This window comes from Ostrea edulis, chromosome 5, assembly GCF_947568905.1.
Source record: "Ostrea edulis chromosome 5, xbOstEdul1.1, whole genome shotgun sequence".
NCBI lineage: Eukaryota > Metazoa > Mollusca > Bivalvia > Ostreida > Ostreidae > Ostrea > Ostrea edulis.
This window is the reverse complement of record NC_079168.1, coordinates 32,366,387-32,383,825: the sequence shown is the minus strand read 5'-3', so window position 1 is coordinate 32,383,825 and position 17,439 is coordinate 32,366,387. Positions and strand designations below refer to the sequence as shown.

The 17,439-nt window shown below is 34.6% G+C and overlaps 1 protein-coding gene and 1 long non-coding RNA gene across 2 annotated transcripts in view; one reads left to right on the top strand and one right to left on the bottom strand.

Annotated features, from left to right (window-relative positions):
• LOC130054852 (uncharacterized) overlaps positions 1-2,793 on the bottom strand; it is a 12,263-nt gene extending 9,470 nt beyond the window's left edge. The window contains exon 1 of the long non-coding RNA XR_008803187.1: positions 1,805-2,793. This is a non-coding gene — a long non-coding RNA (uncharacterized LOC130054852). The remainder of the gene's footprint in view (positions 1-1,804) is intronic.
• The window catches only part of LOC125649281 (estrogen receptor beta-like), a 28,945-nt gene extending 11,757 nt beyond the window's left edge, over positions 1-17,188 (top strand). The window contains exons 4-9 of the mRNA XM_048876710.2: positions 3,736-3,849; positions 7,354-7,478; positions 8,222-8,402; positions 11,470-11,611; positions 11,919-12,049; positions 13,377-17,188. Coding sequence (XP_048732667.1) covers positions 3,736-3,849; positions 7,354-7,478; positions 8,222-8,402; positions 11,470-11,611; positions 11,919-12,049; positions 13,377-13,654 — 971 coding nt within the window. The 3' untranslated portion in view covers positions 13,655-17,188. The remainder of the gene's footprint in view (positions 1-3,735; positions 3,850-7,353; positions 7,479-8,221; positions 8,403-11,469; positions 11,612-11,918; positions 12,050-13,376) is intronic.
• The last annotated feature ends 251 nt before the right edge of the window (positions 17,189-17,439 follow it).

Genomic DNA, 17,439 nt, shown 5'->3' with positions numbered 1-17,439 from the left:
AGAGTGTGTGTGTGATGAAGAGAGATGGAGGGAGAATGTGTGATGATGAGAGAGTGTGTGTGATGAAGGAAAGAGAGGGAGTATGAGTGATGGAGAGAGAGGGGGAAAGAGAGAGAGAGAGAGGGAAATAGTGAGGGAGGGAGAAAGAGAGGGAGAAAGACAGTCAGAGATGGAGAGAGAGGGGGAGAGAACGTGATGGATGAAGAGTGAGAGAGAGAAAGACAGATGGTGAGAGAGAGGAGGAGAGAAAGAATGATGGAGAGAGAGGGAGAGAGTGATTGAGAGAAATGGAGAGAGAGGGGGGGAGAGTGAGGGAGAGAGAAAGACAGTCAGAGATGGTGAGAGAGAGGAGAGAAAGAATGATGGAGAGAGAAAGACAGACATGGAGAGAGATAGGGAAGGAGAGAGAATATGATCATGCTGTCAATTAATCAAATACATATTCTAGCATAAGTCATTCATACATAAGTATTAATAGTATCTGTGTGTAATCCCAAGTGGTGAAGTTGGTGCTTGTGAGTACAGAGATTGAAAAAAAATTGGTTACATAATTGCAGACATTTGTCAAATGTGATTGTACTTTAGTGAATTCATGACATGTCTGGTTCTGAAGCTATCTGTCCTTCACAGTCAAGTCAGACAGATTGGAATGTTAATTGGAACATAATTGTGTATCAGAGATTTTGTACCTGTATCGTGTGCAGTATTTGTCCTCCACAAAATGTTTCCTGACTGGAATAGAAGACTTCTCGTGTGCGATAATTTTGTGAGAAAATGTCACTTTAGTTTATTTCATGCAGAAAACCTCATTATCTGTAGTAAAACCCTCACCTTATTTCATGTAAAAAGAAAAAAACATTATCCAATATCCAGTAAATTCCCATCTTATTTCAAATAAAACCCCCACCTTATATCAAGTAAAAATGCCACCTTATTTCAAGTAAAAATCCCATCTTATTTCAAATATAAAAAACCCACCTATTTCATGTATAGTCATTAGTAAAAATCCCATTTTATTTCAAATGAAACTCCCATCTTATTTCAGCTTAAACATGATCTAATATCAGGTAAAAATCCCATCTTATATCAAATAAAACCCCCACCTTAATATTTCAAATAAAAATCCCACTTTATTTCAAGAAAAAAAAAACCCACCTTATTTCAAGTATAAACCTAATTTTATCTCAAGTTAAACCCCCACCTTACCTCAAGTAAAAACCTCACCCTATTTCAAGTTAAACCAAGTGAAAACCTCACCCTATTTTAAGTTAAACCAAGTGAAAACCTCACCATATTCATGTAAAAACATCACTTTTGAATATTTCATGTTTCCAACGAGAACGTTCTGATACATTGTGTAAAGCCTACTGTGTGGTTTATCTGATTTTACACGTCAGAGATCATTTTACTTTTTAAATGTATATTCCAACTATAGATAAAACGATCTCCTTGCCACAATATTCTCCCCCCCCCCCCCCCCCCCCCCCCCCCGTTCCTTTGACAGACTGACATGAACTCCTGTAGCTTGATTTCTTTTGAATCATAATGTAAGTGCATTATAAGGTCTCTGAGCGAACAAAATTTGATATATCCTGTAAATAGCCTACTAAGACATTTCCTGAACCCCATAAAATATTTAAAATATTAATAGAATCTCTCAGGACTTACATCGTTTACAATCACCTCGGTAGTGGAATGATACTTGTCCAAGTTTTGAGAATGGATGTACTGATTTATGGAACTTGTATAATATGTATGGGGTATCTAACAGAGGGTTTCCTTGAAAAATAAAAGAATAACTCACAAAGGACTGCTAAGTGCTAATGTGCCTGACGCAAGCCTCCGCCTGGTATTAATGGAGTAATTCACATCCTGAAATCCCGGCCCACTGTAGGAACAGCCGGTATCACCAATATCAGGTTTATTTATAGAGAGACAAGGTTTGCTAGTACACAGTTCCTGTCATATAAAGCAGGGGAGAGGTCTGACGTATGATATACTAGGGAATTAATTCATAATTTTAGCTAGAGCTTTGATTGGATGACAAATTTCTGTCCCTAATCTAGGTCACTTAGGACAGTAACTGAACTACTGGTATAAAAAAAAAAAGTTTTTTTTTCCTTTAGTTTCTCTGATATGGATTGGTAGGCAGTAAAGTATGAAGGCTTTTATGATGATCTAAAAGGATAAGTGCTAACACACCAAAATATAGGGCAATGTGTTGTGTAATTCATAATTGATGTTCCTGTCCGAGGTAGTGGAATGGCAGGCTACTAAATTGGTGCCATTGATTCTTGTGGTCTCCCTGTGCTGAGCTGCCTGTGTACATACTGAGACAATTTGTGACATGTCCGACTAATCACTGGCTTTTGATTTTTGATTTTTTGTTTTTGTTTCTCAAAGTGTTACAACATCAAGGTGTGCCTAGCATAAGGAGGGAAGCTTGTGTATCGTTAATGTTTATATATTCCGGATCTTACATTTCCTGTGTGTAGTTTTGTAAACAATACCTCACTTTTTTTTCTGATGTGGATCGCACCTGAATTGTTGTAAGTAGAACATTATAACATTCAAAATTCTTAAATTCATTTTTAAGTGGATTTAAAATTTGACTCTTTTGAGATTTTTTGGTATTTTGAGTTATGGGTGGGTGGGTGTATGTGTTTGCTGATTTGAAAAATACACAAACCTTGAAGTGAATTAGAATAAATATAAATAAAAGTTTTGTTATTTTATGGACTATCTACAAAAAAAAATCATAATTCTGTATTCTCTACCTCTCTGGCATTAAAAGTGTGATAACAATTTGTAAACACTTTTTTTTTTAAAAGTGATGCATAGAAGTGACCTAGATAGATAAAGGTTGTTGACCCATAAAATTTTCTTTCTGTGTAGGTTTAATAAAACACTGCTCTGATTCCAAACCACATATTTCACCAGGTTCACATTTATACATCATGATTGGAATATTGTGAGTAAATTCGTCAGTAGAGGAGTGCTGTGAAAGGAAAATGAACTTTTAAGTGTCCCAAGACACCAATACTGTATTGAAAACATTACCCACAGGATTATTGATTCATGGGATATTTCCAGAGTCTTCCTCCAATATTGATAAAATTATTATAAATTCCACGGTGTAACTTTCTCACTAAGGGCTAGGGAGTGTATATAGATGTAATTTTTGTTATGTTTGAATGAGTAAGTTTTATTTCTGCACGTACATAAGCTTACAGTGTGATGTATTCATGGAAGGGAAGTGCAATTTAGTTATTATTATGTCGCACAGACACGAAGAAAGAAAAAACCAACTCCTATTTTATAACCGGACTAGGTTCACTCTGTGAACTCGGATTCGCACTGAAAAAGTGACTCAGGTTCAAATATCTGACATTTTACTGTAGACCCAAAGGTCTGATTATGTAATCAGAAAATATCTTGACTTATGGAGCACATCGGGGGATGTAAGAACGTGTGCGTATTGTACTAGACACCTCCTGTGTACATGCATCAAGAAAACAGGTGTAAATTTCACCTAGAAAGTGCAGTCAACAATTTTACGATCAGTCAGAGCTTCAATTAAGACAAGAATTTGACTTTTGTGTTCCTCTTTACCTGCCTGATTAGGAGTGCTTTGTCTGATGAAATATTCATAGCCAGACTTCCAGCCAGACAGGAAGATGCTTCATTATTAATTTGTAATTTGTGGTACATTTTTTGTGTGTATCTTTTCACCAGGGCCTGTGGATTACGTATGCCCGGCCACTAATACATGCACTATAGACAAGCACCGGAGGAAATCCTGTCAGGCATGCAGATTACGCAAGTGTTATGAAGTTGGAATGAACAAAGGTAAGTGAAAGACTCGAAACTGATTTCAAAATGTGTCAAGCTAGAAAGGTAAAGTTTCAATACCCAGGGAGAAAAACCACTTATTTAGAGTGAAGGGTCATAGGTATTCCCCACTTGGTTAGTGGTAGCTAGGCAGGGTGGGGAAGCCTCATCGACAGTTATTTGGTCTCGCAGATAGGCTCTCGAGTGACTGACAGGAGAAAGTTTTTCACTGCATGATCATGTATATCTGTTTACTGCCATCTGCTGTCTAATATTTCCTTGATAAAACAGATTTTTCTCCATGTTTCATGAAAAACAAATTGGATATGTTAATTAGGTCAATGCCTAATGTAAAAAAAATTGTGTTATAAATACCTCCTTTGGCATAAGCAGGTAAAAGTGGGACCAGGATGCTGTTTAAAGTATTGAAATCACCGGTGTACAATTTGTCAAATTCATATGCTCCAAGTATCCCCATGTAGGGTATAAATCAGGTGTTCAAGTTTTATGTAGGAATGTGCTTAAGAAAGGACATCTAGGGCATATTTTGTCTTCATGATATGCAAGCGAAGTCGAGCATCTTGTAGTCTAGATTAAAGTTTTATGTGACCCAGGAGCCAGGAGGGGACTGCAATAGGGGTTTAAAGTATGGCTGTAAACAAGGTGTTGGGGGTGAGTGTTATGGCCCATGGTCCTCTTGTTGTGTTGACCTTGAACTGTCAGTATGTAGCACAGCCCTACAATGATATTAAACCACAAGAATACATGTAGTACATTGACTAACAGTCTATCTCAGGTCAAGGATAGGAAATTCTGAAATATCCTGGGGGGGGGGGTATTTGATATTTTTGTGGATTTTAATGCTGCTCTTTTAATGGCTATGACATTTTTTAAAGTTTTATTAAGGGGTGGATTTGTTTTTCAATTTTCACAATATTTGTAAGTGATCAAGAAATCTGACATAATAGTACTGGATATTTCATGATTAAAAATTATTTAGGTTTTCCTTAAATAACTGGGTGTCATTTCAAAACATACATAGATATAACAAAATTTATTTTAAAAAATCCATTTGAAAAGAGGAGGAGGAGGGGAGATCATTTATCTTTTATACTCAGAAAACATTCACTAAGTGTTCCAAATCTATAAAAAGTAAGTCTAGACCATCTGCCACTCATTTTCTCGGAACTTGACATTTGTGAAATCAATGGCGTTAAATTGTATTCCTCTCAAACACCGAGTAGTTTGATTAGTCAAGAGAAAATGCATTATAAGGTGGACATTTCTCTTTTGCTCCCGGTTGTTTTGTTTTTTTTGGTCATGTTTTAGAATTAGTACTTTGATAGAACATGTACTAAATAGATATAAAGATGTGTATGTTCACATTCTAGTAAACAACAAAGCATGAATTGGAAGATTTTTCAGTAAAATATCCTTTCCAGTAGACAATTATTCAGTGTTTTAAAATCGATATCTAAAAACTATAAAATTTCAGGGGGGGAAAAAATCAATTGATGGTTTTGACAGCTGGAAAGAATGTTACGTAAAACACTTTTTTTTTTTAAATTGATTCCATTAAATGTCAGGATCATCGGGTGTCCTCCCACTAAATGAGATACTGTAATAATATGACTGGGGTCTTTGATTGACAATTATTACATGATATAGTTCAGAAAATTATTGGTGCCTGTGTGGAAGCAACATCATGCGATAATCATTATTAAGAAAGTGGGTGGTTACTAAGTCTCGCTTGTCGGTCAAGGTCACAATCATCCAACTTTTAATAGTAGAAGAGATTTTTTAAAAAAAATGTATTTTTGGAACTAAGAAAACAGTCATTATTACAATTGGAAATACTTTCAATTGGGGTATGTGATTACCAATTTGAATTGTAGATAAGACTTTTTTTTTTTTTTTTTTTTTTTTTTTTTTTACATCATGTCTGTGCAATCCAAGCTATTTTTACTTGTGCAGTATCACTTCTTTTTACTTGTAGATATGCTTTGATACAAAATCTGATTAGAATATTCTCCAGCCCACCATTGTCCCTGTCACAGTGTAATAATCTCCAGCCCACCAATGTCCTTGTCACAGTCTAATAATCTCCCCCTGGTGTGACCCATCAGTATAGATTTAGCAACCTCTAGATCCCTTCTCTGAGAGATCTTTGGTCTTCCTCCTTTTCTTCCCCCTAGAGTTCCCAGGTCAGGGTCCATCTGGAGATCCCAGGGCAGGGTTGGGGGAGTGATTTCACAGCCTGTGTCTGATCCATCTTAATCTCCCTTAGATCTGTACATTTGATGGTAGGTTCCCCTACCATAGATCTTTTTTACTGATGGTATCAGGCGAGTGAATTTGAATTTGGATGATCTTCTGTACACTGGTGTGAGTGTCTGGGTGTTTTGTATATGAGAATATTTAATGGGAAGTTGGAAAGGGAGGGGGTGACTCCACTTCTTCTTCACCCCCACCCCCACCACCCCACCCCCTCTGTTTATACCCTGTCCACACAACCAACATCTCAAATAATTTTAAAACACTTTCAAACAATACATTTAAGGTATTAACATATTCATGACAATTGTGCAGAAATTATATGATGGTTAAATATGTCAATCAATTTTAGTGTTTTTGTTGGTTATCAGGAACAAAATGTACTTTTAGGGACAGTTTAAATGTGCATATAATATATTTCCCAAACAGAATAACAGTCTAGTCACGGTCTAATAAACTGAAGTCAGAGACATAAATAATGATGATAATGATAAACTCGACCTCTTTCTGTTAAATTCCCAAAAATTTGGATAAATATCAAACTTGTTTATAGAAAACCAATTTGGTTTTCAAAGTATTTCCTTAATGCAGTTTATAGCTCTGTGGCGTACACAAACATGAAAACGACTGTGTCGAATTTTCCCATGCTAAGTATTCAGCTGTGGAGGAAAACTCGGTCAATAGGAGTTTATAAAGTACGGAACCATCATGGTGAAGTGTATAATTTAGTCGTAAGGTGATAATTGTCCACAGTGTCTTCTTACTCTTTCTCTCAGTGCAAATTCTGCAAATTTGCATTGATGCAGTTCGCTCAGTGTTTTAAGAATTAGCTAACAAGCCATCGTGCAATGCTAAAGAGTGTCTGAGGGAAAGAGTCCAGGGTTGTTTGGAACATGGAACCATGAAAATGATTCCTTTTGTGGTGCGTATTTGTTGTTAGATCTGATTCCTTGTGATCTTTTGTTAATGTAAAGATCAAGTGAGATCGCCCTTATGAAATTCTATAAATACATTACCGCTGTCAGTTATGTAACCTTTTTCTAAGAAAAAAAGTAGAACAATTAATTATCATTTTATATTCTTATCCACAGTTTGATTAAGGAGATTTTTCGAAAGAACAGCTTACGAAACACAGCTTTGCATAAAATTTTGTAATTATAAAAAGTTCATTTGTTATATCGATTTGCACTTACAGTGTGTGAGCTACTTTGCTGATTTATATTTTAACATGAGACCTTGTGGTTGCAGGAAGTCAAAGAAAGGAGAGAAAAGGGAGTATTTCTATGTCCAAGCCAGCGGCCACCAAACGGAGTCGTGCTGACTCGTCCGACAACACGGTCAATTCGACCAGCGGTAGCCCCAACCCCGCCAAGGTAGGACTTCGAAAATCTTATACACCTGGTTAAATGCATTGTTAATACCTGCAACTGAGGAGAAATAATATTTTATGAGATTTCAAATTTTGTGCATGTTTGCCTTAATTAACATGTTGTTATGATTGATGTGACTAAGTCGGTTAAAGATGAGGAGAATTATGATTGTGTTTCTGAATCATACTTGTACTGAGAAACCCATATTGTATTATCATAGATGACTGATACAGAAATTGTACTGTGAGTCGTTGAGAATTTTAATGTTAAATTTGAATGCTTCAGTTCTTGTTAGAGACGGGTGTAATATTTCAAAAATTTCTGATTGGCATTTAAAGGGGCATTTGCTGTGAAAGTGATTGGCAACCATTTTCTTCTCAAAAATTTTCAATAGCATAGGAATATATATTAATGACTAATAAAAACATTTATTGTGTACAAATACAAGAGAAACCTAATAAAACTATGCTAGATAACCACATTTAGTGTAAAGAAATATATAAGGAAGAATTATTGTCTTGCAAGACAATAATTATTTAATCACCAAAATCACATATTGTCATGTGCCTGTTTTGAGATTTAAAAGTGTTTGAAATAATTAAATACTGGTGTTATTACTGAAATATATGATGTAGAGCAATTTTCCTTGTCATGAATTCAATTTGTGGTTACAAAATTACAGATAATGCCCCGCCTTTAAGTTTCGCCTTAATTTTTGATGATGCATTTCTCACTTGTCTCCACAGTCGGCCAGGAAATCTCAGACTGTGACCATTCTTCAGGCGTTAAGCAAAGCCGCTCTACCTGTCCTGGAGAGCCACCATAACCATGGTCAGCCTCCAACCAAAGTCCACCTCCTCAATTCCCTGGTCAAGCTGGCTGAAAGGGAGTTGGTGCACCTCATCAACTGGGCCAAAAATGTCCCAGGTAAGAACAATTGTTAAATTCACCAAAATATAAAATTTCAACAATATTTAGAAACACTTAAATTTGGGTTTTTTCTATCTCATTTCTTGCAGTTTTCTGAATTAGTACATAAAGCATATCTATTATTGGTGTTAAATCTAATATCTAGAGAGGGCACACATATCATATGTTCAAAAGGGCACTTTTTGTCGTGGCAAGACAATTTTGGGACACTTTCATTGTACATGTATCATACTATGATAGTAATAGAATAATCATTTAGCCTCTTTAAAAGTGAATACCTGCTGCCTTAATTTTAATTAACATTTTTAATTTACTTTTCAATCAACCTTGTAAAATAAAGAACAATTGTTTATATTAACAAATATTTTTAAAAATTTTATACAGAAAAAAGGGCATGGCACAATTAAAAAGGGAATAACGCCAGCCAAAAAGGGCATGGCGCGGCACCATGCTAGTTTGCTTTAGATTTAATACTATATTATTGATAAAGCTTTCATGTTTCCTTGACATTATGATATGTATTTAATTGAAAGACGGAGAGTAAGATTTTCATCATAGTCCTAGGATGGTATGTTTAAAGAGGGGAGGGGGCACCTCAAGGAGCTAATGTGTACTCTCAGTAACTCCTCCAAGGTCTAACTAGTGGAGACGGATATTCTAGATACCCTGGTAACCTAAATAATGTCACGGATATCCCTGGTAACCTAAATAATGACACAGAGATATGGTATTCAAGAAAATCTCAAACTTGGGTTTGAGTTTTCATTTTTTTTTTTTTTTTTGAGCAGTCAAAATTTGAGTAAAATTCCCAGACTTGAATCCAAGTTTCGAGTGAATTTTTTTTTGGAGAAATCCTGAGGTCTGGTAACTTAAATAATGAGGCCGAGACTGATATACTAGTATCCCTGGTAACCTAAATAATGAGACTGAATATACTATTACCAGTATCTCTGGTAACCTGGATGGCTCAGACAGGCATCTCTTTTTACCAGTAGTGTGTAGGAAACTTTAATGTACCCAGTAAATGAAAATGACAGCTATAACGATCAGGGGGGAAGGGTTATCATTGTGTACTGGGGGAGAATTCTAAACATGCTGTTAAATTTAGGACACCATCGATTGCTGAAAAATAAGCCCCGTTTTATGAGGTGGATAACAAATGACCTACATTCATATTTACCTGATGTTATTTGACCTTCATGGGTCCTTGGATACAGAGAAGTCATGTTCTGAGTAATTTGGAACTTGAGTACGGGATATGAAAAATCTTTTTTCTTTTCAATGAATAATAAGTGAATTTGTCAAGTAAGCAGGTTTCAATTTCAATTTTTTTTTCTTTTTCTGCAAAAGCAAAAGAAATTGGGATTTTCTAACTGTTTGAAAAATTTAAGAGCAAGGTGCACGTGAAAATCATAAGACAACTTGAAATAAACAGAGTAGATATTTATTGTGGTTTATATAGTCTCATACAAAATTAATGTCAATACTTAATGCACATTCCATCATTCAAACAGCGATTTTTGTGATGATTGAGTTGACATTGCAATACTCTTGGGTAACAATGAAATAGGGTTTGTGAGCAGCAGTGCTGGTGGGAAATTTCAGAGAGCTGGGTAGTGTTAACTTAATAGCAGTATTAATTCACACCTGTAAAGTACATGTGATCTCAGGTGATCAAATTTCAATTTTACGGGCAAATGAGAGGCCATTAGAATGTGACAGGAGTAGCTTAATGGCTTCAAAGGTAACTTATTGACACAGGATAAGACATTAAAAAAAAGCTGTATATTTGTTAGAAATGAAGTCAAATATGCAAATAGATCAAGGAGGTATCTAGTTTTAAGGAAAGGGGAGACTGGCCCAGCAGTAATTGATTTAGCAGTGTTTGCTTGTCTTGGTGTTATGTCAGATGTAGATTAGAGCTCCTCTCATTGATCTGAATATTGTGATACACTGCCCCGAGGTGATTAATTTGGTATGTTACGTAACTTCTGGAAAATGGGCAAAAAGTATAAAGTAAATAAACATCAAAGTAACGAGCCCCAACAAGCCGTCAATTTCATGTTTTGTAATTGTAATGATTATGCTTCAGGGTGTTCGTGAAATTGTACAAAATGTACATTATTTAAAACTTTTCAAGGATATTTATGAAAGGAAAGGACAGAGTGACACAGTTTTTTTTTAATTAATCAAGCACAGCAGTGAAACACAAAAGAAATTCAAGCCATTTTGATCAGCTGATTAGAGTGACACGATGGTGCAAATGGAAATCTGGTATCTGGGAATTAATTTGATAAGATGGTGCACTAATTGATATTGTTGTTGGGTAATTGGTGCATGGTGTAATCTGAAAATGTCCTGACAGACAAAGCCCTGTGTTAAAACGTTTGTGATGTAATAGTTCTCAGCAGCTCTTCTCTTGTAACACGACTTCACATTAAGATGAAGGTCAAACTATTTTTAGATTTGATTAAAATGAGTTTGTGAATTTCCATTACAACCATGAGGAAGAGTGTAGATTCTGACTGACATTTACATTTACTCTCGAATCTCGTAAAGGTCCACACACTATTATATACCAAGCCTATACTGCTAGTAAAACGTGAAATTTTATGAATTTATTCTAGGAGATTTCTACCACATTATACTTCATTCTGATATGCTCTGAAAATCTGTAAAAAAAAATCTGTCTAGAGAGAAAAATAAATAAATCGCTTAAGTTTTTTGGTTTATCTCATTGGTCTCGATATCTTGGTTGACAAGTTGTTGACATGGACCATTGGTTGATGAGTTGTTGTTCACAAAGACCATTGGTTGATGAGGTGTTGTCGCCTATTCATGGTTGGCGAGTTGTTGTTTATTGTTTGTTTTCTGTTAAATGTATTTGTGCAAAGATTTTACATTCATAGATCCAGTACGAAGCCAACAAAATTTAATTAGATGTCCACAAAATTTAGATGACTTTGCAGTCAACATTATGTCCCCAAAAATAAAGAAAGTAACAGGAAAGAAAATTGATTGTAAGTGTTGATGATATATTCCTTACTCATTCTTTCTCTTGCAGGTTACACGGATCTGTCACTCAGTGATCAGGTGCATCTGATTGAGTGTTGCTGGATGGAACTCCTCCTCTTAAATTGTGCATTTAGGTCCATTGAACATGGGGGCAAAAGTCTGGCCTTTGCCCCAGATCTTGTTTTAGACAGGTAAATACTTCATGTTAGTCAATACCATTATCAAATCCGGTTCATGGAAAAGCTTCACCTACTAGTTTGACTGAGTATTATAGTGTACTGCTAAAAGGACAGAAGAAATTTTTAAATTTTAAATCATCAATTTTAAGAGATATATTATGCAACAACTGTTTTCAACATTATATCAGTGAAAGGAATGAAAAAATTAATTTTTTGTCATGTTTTATTGTTTTTTTGGCAGAATTTCCAAGGAAACACCTTTCAGAGATTACGAAATCTTTGATGAAATTGAAATTATATTCTATTAATTTTTGAATAGGTCGTCGTGGAGCACCATTGAAATGGGGGAGATCTTTGAGCAAGTGGCGGCCGTGTCAGAACAAATGATGCACAACCATCTCCACAAAGATGAAATGCTTCTGTTACAAGCCATGGTGCTTGTTAATGCAGGTACGTCACAGAGGCCGGACTTCAGCACCCCAATAAAACAAAGCAGTTCACGGATCAATCTCATCTTATTGTACGCATACTCTTAGAGGAAGCCATTAAGTCAGTGGCTGTGAAACTCAAAATGCTTTTATTGAAAATAATTTTTTTCAATCCTTACCATATCACAACAAGACATCAAGAAAAGTTAAATTAAGTTTGTGAGTACCATGTTGTACATTTTCATTGGCTGAATAACTTGCTTTATTTTTCGTCAACATTCCTTGTCATGTAAAGCATTATGATATCAACACTTACAGTTTTTGTTTCAAATTCATCCTAAAAGCATAAATAAAAGTGTATTTTAATCAAGTGAAGAATTCAATAAATAAATTTGATAGCAGACCATCTATTATGAAACATAAACTGGTGCTGATTGTACTTTTTATATAAGTCTGCTTTGCAGCTTGCATAATCTTCAACATGTTACATAACCTAATAACACATTTTCTATTAAATCAATTCCCAAATAAAGTAGGCTCTCTGTGTGAATGTCAAGCTTAAAATTCCCCAAAAAAGCAGTTTCTAAGAATAAAGCCATTCAAGTTTAATTAGCTGAAATGTACGTGGGTAATTAGAAAAATCAATGTTTGCAATCTACTTCTTCCTATCACCAGTAGGTGTTTCTGATCTTAGACTAGCAAATCTTTATACAAATCTTTCTAATACATACAGTTAAATGACATTTTTTTAGTGTATTGTAATTGCATTATTTTAAAGATTTTTTGTGTATGAAATGTTTTTTAATCAACTATTGCTATATCTGTATCATTAGCTTCAGGTAGAAATAGGGTCAAACAAGCAGGGTTTTTTTTAATACATGTAACTGTAAAAATATAAAATGTCTCAAATTTCGTGATTGTTCTTTGTCAATTTGGGACTTGAAGCCTTAATGTTCCACCCATTTAAATGCTGTCATAGGTTAATTATTTTAAAATGCTGCCTGTTTCATGCCGATTGCTAGGCCGTTCTTGGCCCACTGATTTTGAATACAGATTACTCCGTTTACCTAATCAAGATATAGGGCTCATGGCAGGTGTGACCGGTCGAGAGGGGATGTTTACTCCTCCTAAGCACCTGATCCCACCTCTGGTATATCCAGGGGTCCATGTTTGCCCAACTCTCTATTTTGTATTCCTTATAGGAGTTATGAGATTGAGCACTGTTCGTTATCTTCACCTTTTTAGGAGTTATGAGATTAATCACTGTTTGTTATCTTCACCTTTCATGATACATTGTACCTTTCATTATACATTATACCTTTCATTATGCACTGTACCTTTCGTTGTAGAAGTGCGACGACTAGCCAGCTATAATCAGATCTACAACATGCAGCAGTCTCTTCTGGACGCCATTGTGGACACTGCACAAAAATATCACCCTGACAACGTGCGGCACATCCCGTCAGTTCTGTTATTGCTGACGCATATAAGGCAGGCAGGGGAACGAGGAATTGCGTACTTTCAGAGACTCAAGTCCGAGGGCATTGTGACTTTTTGTGATTTACTGAAAGAAATGTTAGATGCCCAGGACTTCTTAGAGAAGAAATCTTCAAATGAAGGAGATTAAAAAGGTGTATGTGTTTTGTCTCAATCACCGTAGTGATTCTGTAACTATAGTGATATTTTGACAACTTTGGCAGATGCAATTATATGTACATGTATATATAATTATATATATATATACACAGCAGAGATGATGAATTGGAACTTTATGCATTTATGGTAAGAATGGCATATGTATATATAGAAATTGAAGGTTATGTTTACGGATGTTACAATTACACTGTGTATGAGTTGCTTACTGAATTCCTATTGTTACCATGGTTACTTTGTGTCAACATTTGGCAGGTTTTTTTTCTTTCTCTTGTTACTATCAATTAGCTATTTCTTATTCTAAGATACATAGACTGTGTGTTTTGCCCAGGATTTTTATTTTTGAGCAGCTAAATGTCTGTTAAAATGAAGAAGCATATTTTCATACTTACATTGGCTCACGATCTGTGTTTGAACATATATGTGCTGCTCTTTGAACAAAGTATTATGTACAGATCTATTGGAAGATTTTTGTTAAGAAAGACATAAATAGTTAAAGAAGGTTTTGTTTGTCAACATATCTTCATCATCAAACATCTCATTTTCATCATAAGACAAAACATCTTACACAGAGGATGCATTGTGTGTCATTGCCCTTTTTTTCATAATAAGGATGGAAATTCAGCAAGCAAGCGTTTGTGTTACTCAGTTGTCTTTTTTTTTTTGAACAGCTGGAAATGTGTGTCCAGCTCTAAACATTTCTGAGATGTGAACTATGTTTATAAATAGGGAGAACAAATTGTTATTTATATGTATACAGTAATATGTTTTGTAGCAGCTGAAAGCTGTAAGGGGGAGAATTTCACCATATGTCAAACAGGGGGCGTGTTAGAAAGATGGCTTAACAAGCACACACACACACACATACAGCACTTGTAGATTTTTATTATGTATAGAAAATGTGGTTCTCTGTAAAGAGTTGTCTTCTCTTGTTAAACTTGAATGTCACTGCTTTATGTGTGTAGTAATTTGACTGTATATAATTCACGGCGCTGTGTTCACATTGCATTGTTAGATGGTGGATATGTCGAATTAAAAAAATCACCTCAGACAAACGGGGATTTTCTCTCTCCAGATTTTGTCATGAGTGAAAAGTACTTTCTGGTCGATAATTGTAGAATGGTGGATGTTTAACGTAAGCTTGTCATATCACAATCGATTTTAAATTTGAGTTTTATGATATCCACATTTTAAACAAGTATATTGACAGATTTACTTGAAAACTTCGTAAAACATTGCAGTAGTTCATGATTTTTTTCCCTATTGTACATGAAATTTGATCAATATTTAATTGGGTCAAAATTGATGCAGTTTATAGTTTTAATCCAGGTTTCCTGTATTTTTGCACATCATGTGGTTAAACAATGACTGTTTAGCGATATATTTTACAAGTTGCTTATTTTACATGCATAATTTTTATTGTTTTCACGTATGTATATGCTCAGAAAATAGTGCTTAAGTCAATTTACATATTTTTATAAATAAAAATCATTTTATTCCCTTAGAGAAAAGATTTGAAAATACTAAAAAAGCAACTTTTTTTGTAGTTTTAACTTCTTAATGAAAGTATTGGAATCAAATCATTTTCTTAACTTTTAAATTAATTTTAAAAAAATACAGATTTTTTTGGAAAATCCATATACAGGGTGCTTAAAACACATTTTTAGTCAATATTTCAAGAGAAAATATAGTTCGATATTTAGGTTGTGCAAGTATTAATTAGGGCTTACCTTATTAATGAATGGGGATAAAAACAATAGCGGTGGTTTTGAAATTGTTGCTCTCTTCGTTTTACAGCTTTATTGTTTTTACAGATTTACAATTAATGCTTAAACAGAGCCCTCCAAAGGTTTCATTATTTTCAATATTCAATTTATTGACTTGACAATTAATTAGTGCTTAAACAGAGCCCTCCAAAGGTTTCATCATTTTCAATATTCAATTTATTGACTTGACAATTAATTAGTGCTTAGATAGAGCCCTCCAAAGGTTTCATCATTTTCAATATTCAATTTATTGACTTGACAATTAATTAATGCTCAAATAGAGCCCTCCAAAGGTTTCATTATTTTCAATATTCAAATTATTGACTTGACAATTAATTAGTGCTTAAATAGAGACCTCCAAAGTTTCCATCATTTTCAATATTCAATTTATTGACTTCACAATTGATTAGTGCTTAAATAGATTGCCCTCAAAAGGTTTCATCGTTTTCAATATTCAATTTATTGACTGGACTGGGCATTGGCATGATGTCATCAGTTTCAATGATAAAGGTACTGCTTTAGGTGAACTTCCCATTTCTTGAGCTCTGTTTTTCTAATGACACCCAAGGTTTACAAACAATATATGATGACAGTGTTTTCTGTAAATGGATCGATGCATCCATATAAAACAAGTTTATTGTTAGATATTTTTTGTCAGACCTTCGCTAAAATTTTATGTTGTGTAGTAATGCGTGTTCTCATGGAAAGGCCAGTCAAATTTATGATTAATTGGTTTATCATATATAATGCATGCATGACATACTTAGTCTATATTTAGTCATTGTTTAAAATTAGTTTTTTTTTTTAACCAATTACAAGAAGAAATTGTTATCTATTTTGCTTCTTTTTTAAACCCTTTAATTCTAATTCTGACAATATGGCCCAAACAACACTTCTCTGTCTATCATGTGTGCACTTTGTCAAATTGTCAGGCGTTCTCTTTTTTGTATATTTTTATTCCATTAATTATCACAAGACGTGGCATGTATACCCTTCAATATATAACGGTCTTTTTCAGGAACTAAAATAATACATCCTAACTTGAGTTTCATTACAAGGTGTGGTGTATTTGTTTAGTTATGGTAATTAAGAGTTATATATTGATCTGTATGCAATGGCTTGTGGTTACATGCATGTAGATAGGGCAAATAGAACTGGGGGCTGTTGATTGTATTGGAAAAGTCTGCATGACGACATCTCCGGGGAAATGCATTATAAATGTAGATCTAAAAGCTTATTGTCTGTCATTTTTACTGTGGGTTGAATTTGGATTGGTTAATATAAAATCATGTGATTAATGCATCCTGGCAGTCATTCCAGAACGAAAGAGAATTAATGAAAATATTCAATGTTTTTATCTTGATGAATTCGTAATTGTTATTTCTCACATGGCTTGTCTTTTAACACTTTGAATTTAAATCGACAAACAATGTAGATTTTCAGAACAGGTATTGCATTTCCGTGATTTGTTGTCAAGATTACATTTTTTTAATCGGAGCACTTCTTGGTGTGTTTTTTTGGTGCAGTTTCCCCCTTTCTCGACATTGGTGCAGATTATTATATATATATACCATGTTGTTGTTACTAAGGTTGTCTGGAACCTTAATTTGTATTGTTATCTAGGTTAAATGGTGTCGGAAGTGATGTCATCATCACGGAAGTGATGTCATCGTCACGTCTGCAACATCTCAATTTCATATTGTAGTTTAATATGTATTTTAATAAAAAAAAATTTAAATTAATTTCATGTTTGTTTGCTTTTTATTATCTCACAGTTCATTGCGAGAGGGGGTATGGAAACGGGCTAGTTCATGTGTGGGCGCAAATATATGAGTGGGTGTCTAACACTAAGCTGGTAGACACTCTACAGGCCATATTGTTTGCTCCATTGATTGGATACTTCACACGTAGCTTTGTTATCAAGAAAGGAAGAACCCTATTGGTTTTGGGGTCAAAAGGTTCCAGGTCACTACAGTAAGTTTGTAGAGACTCA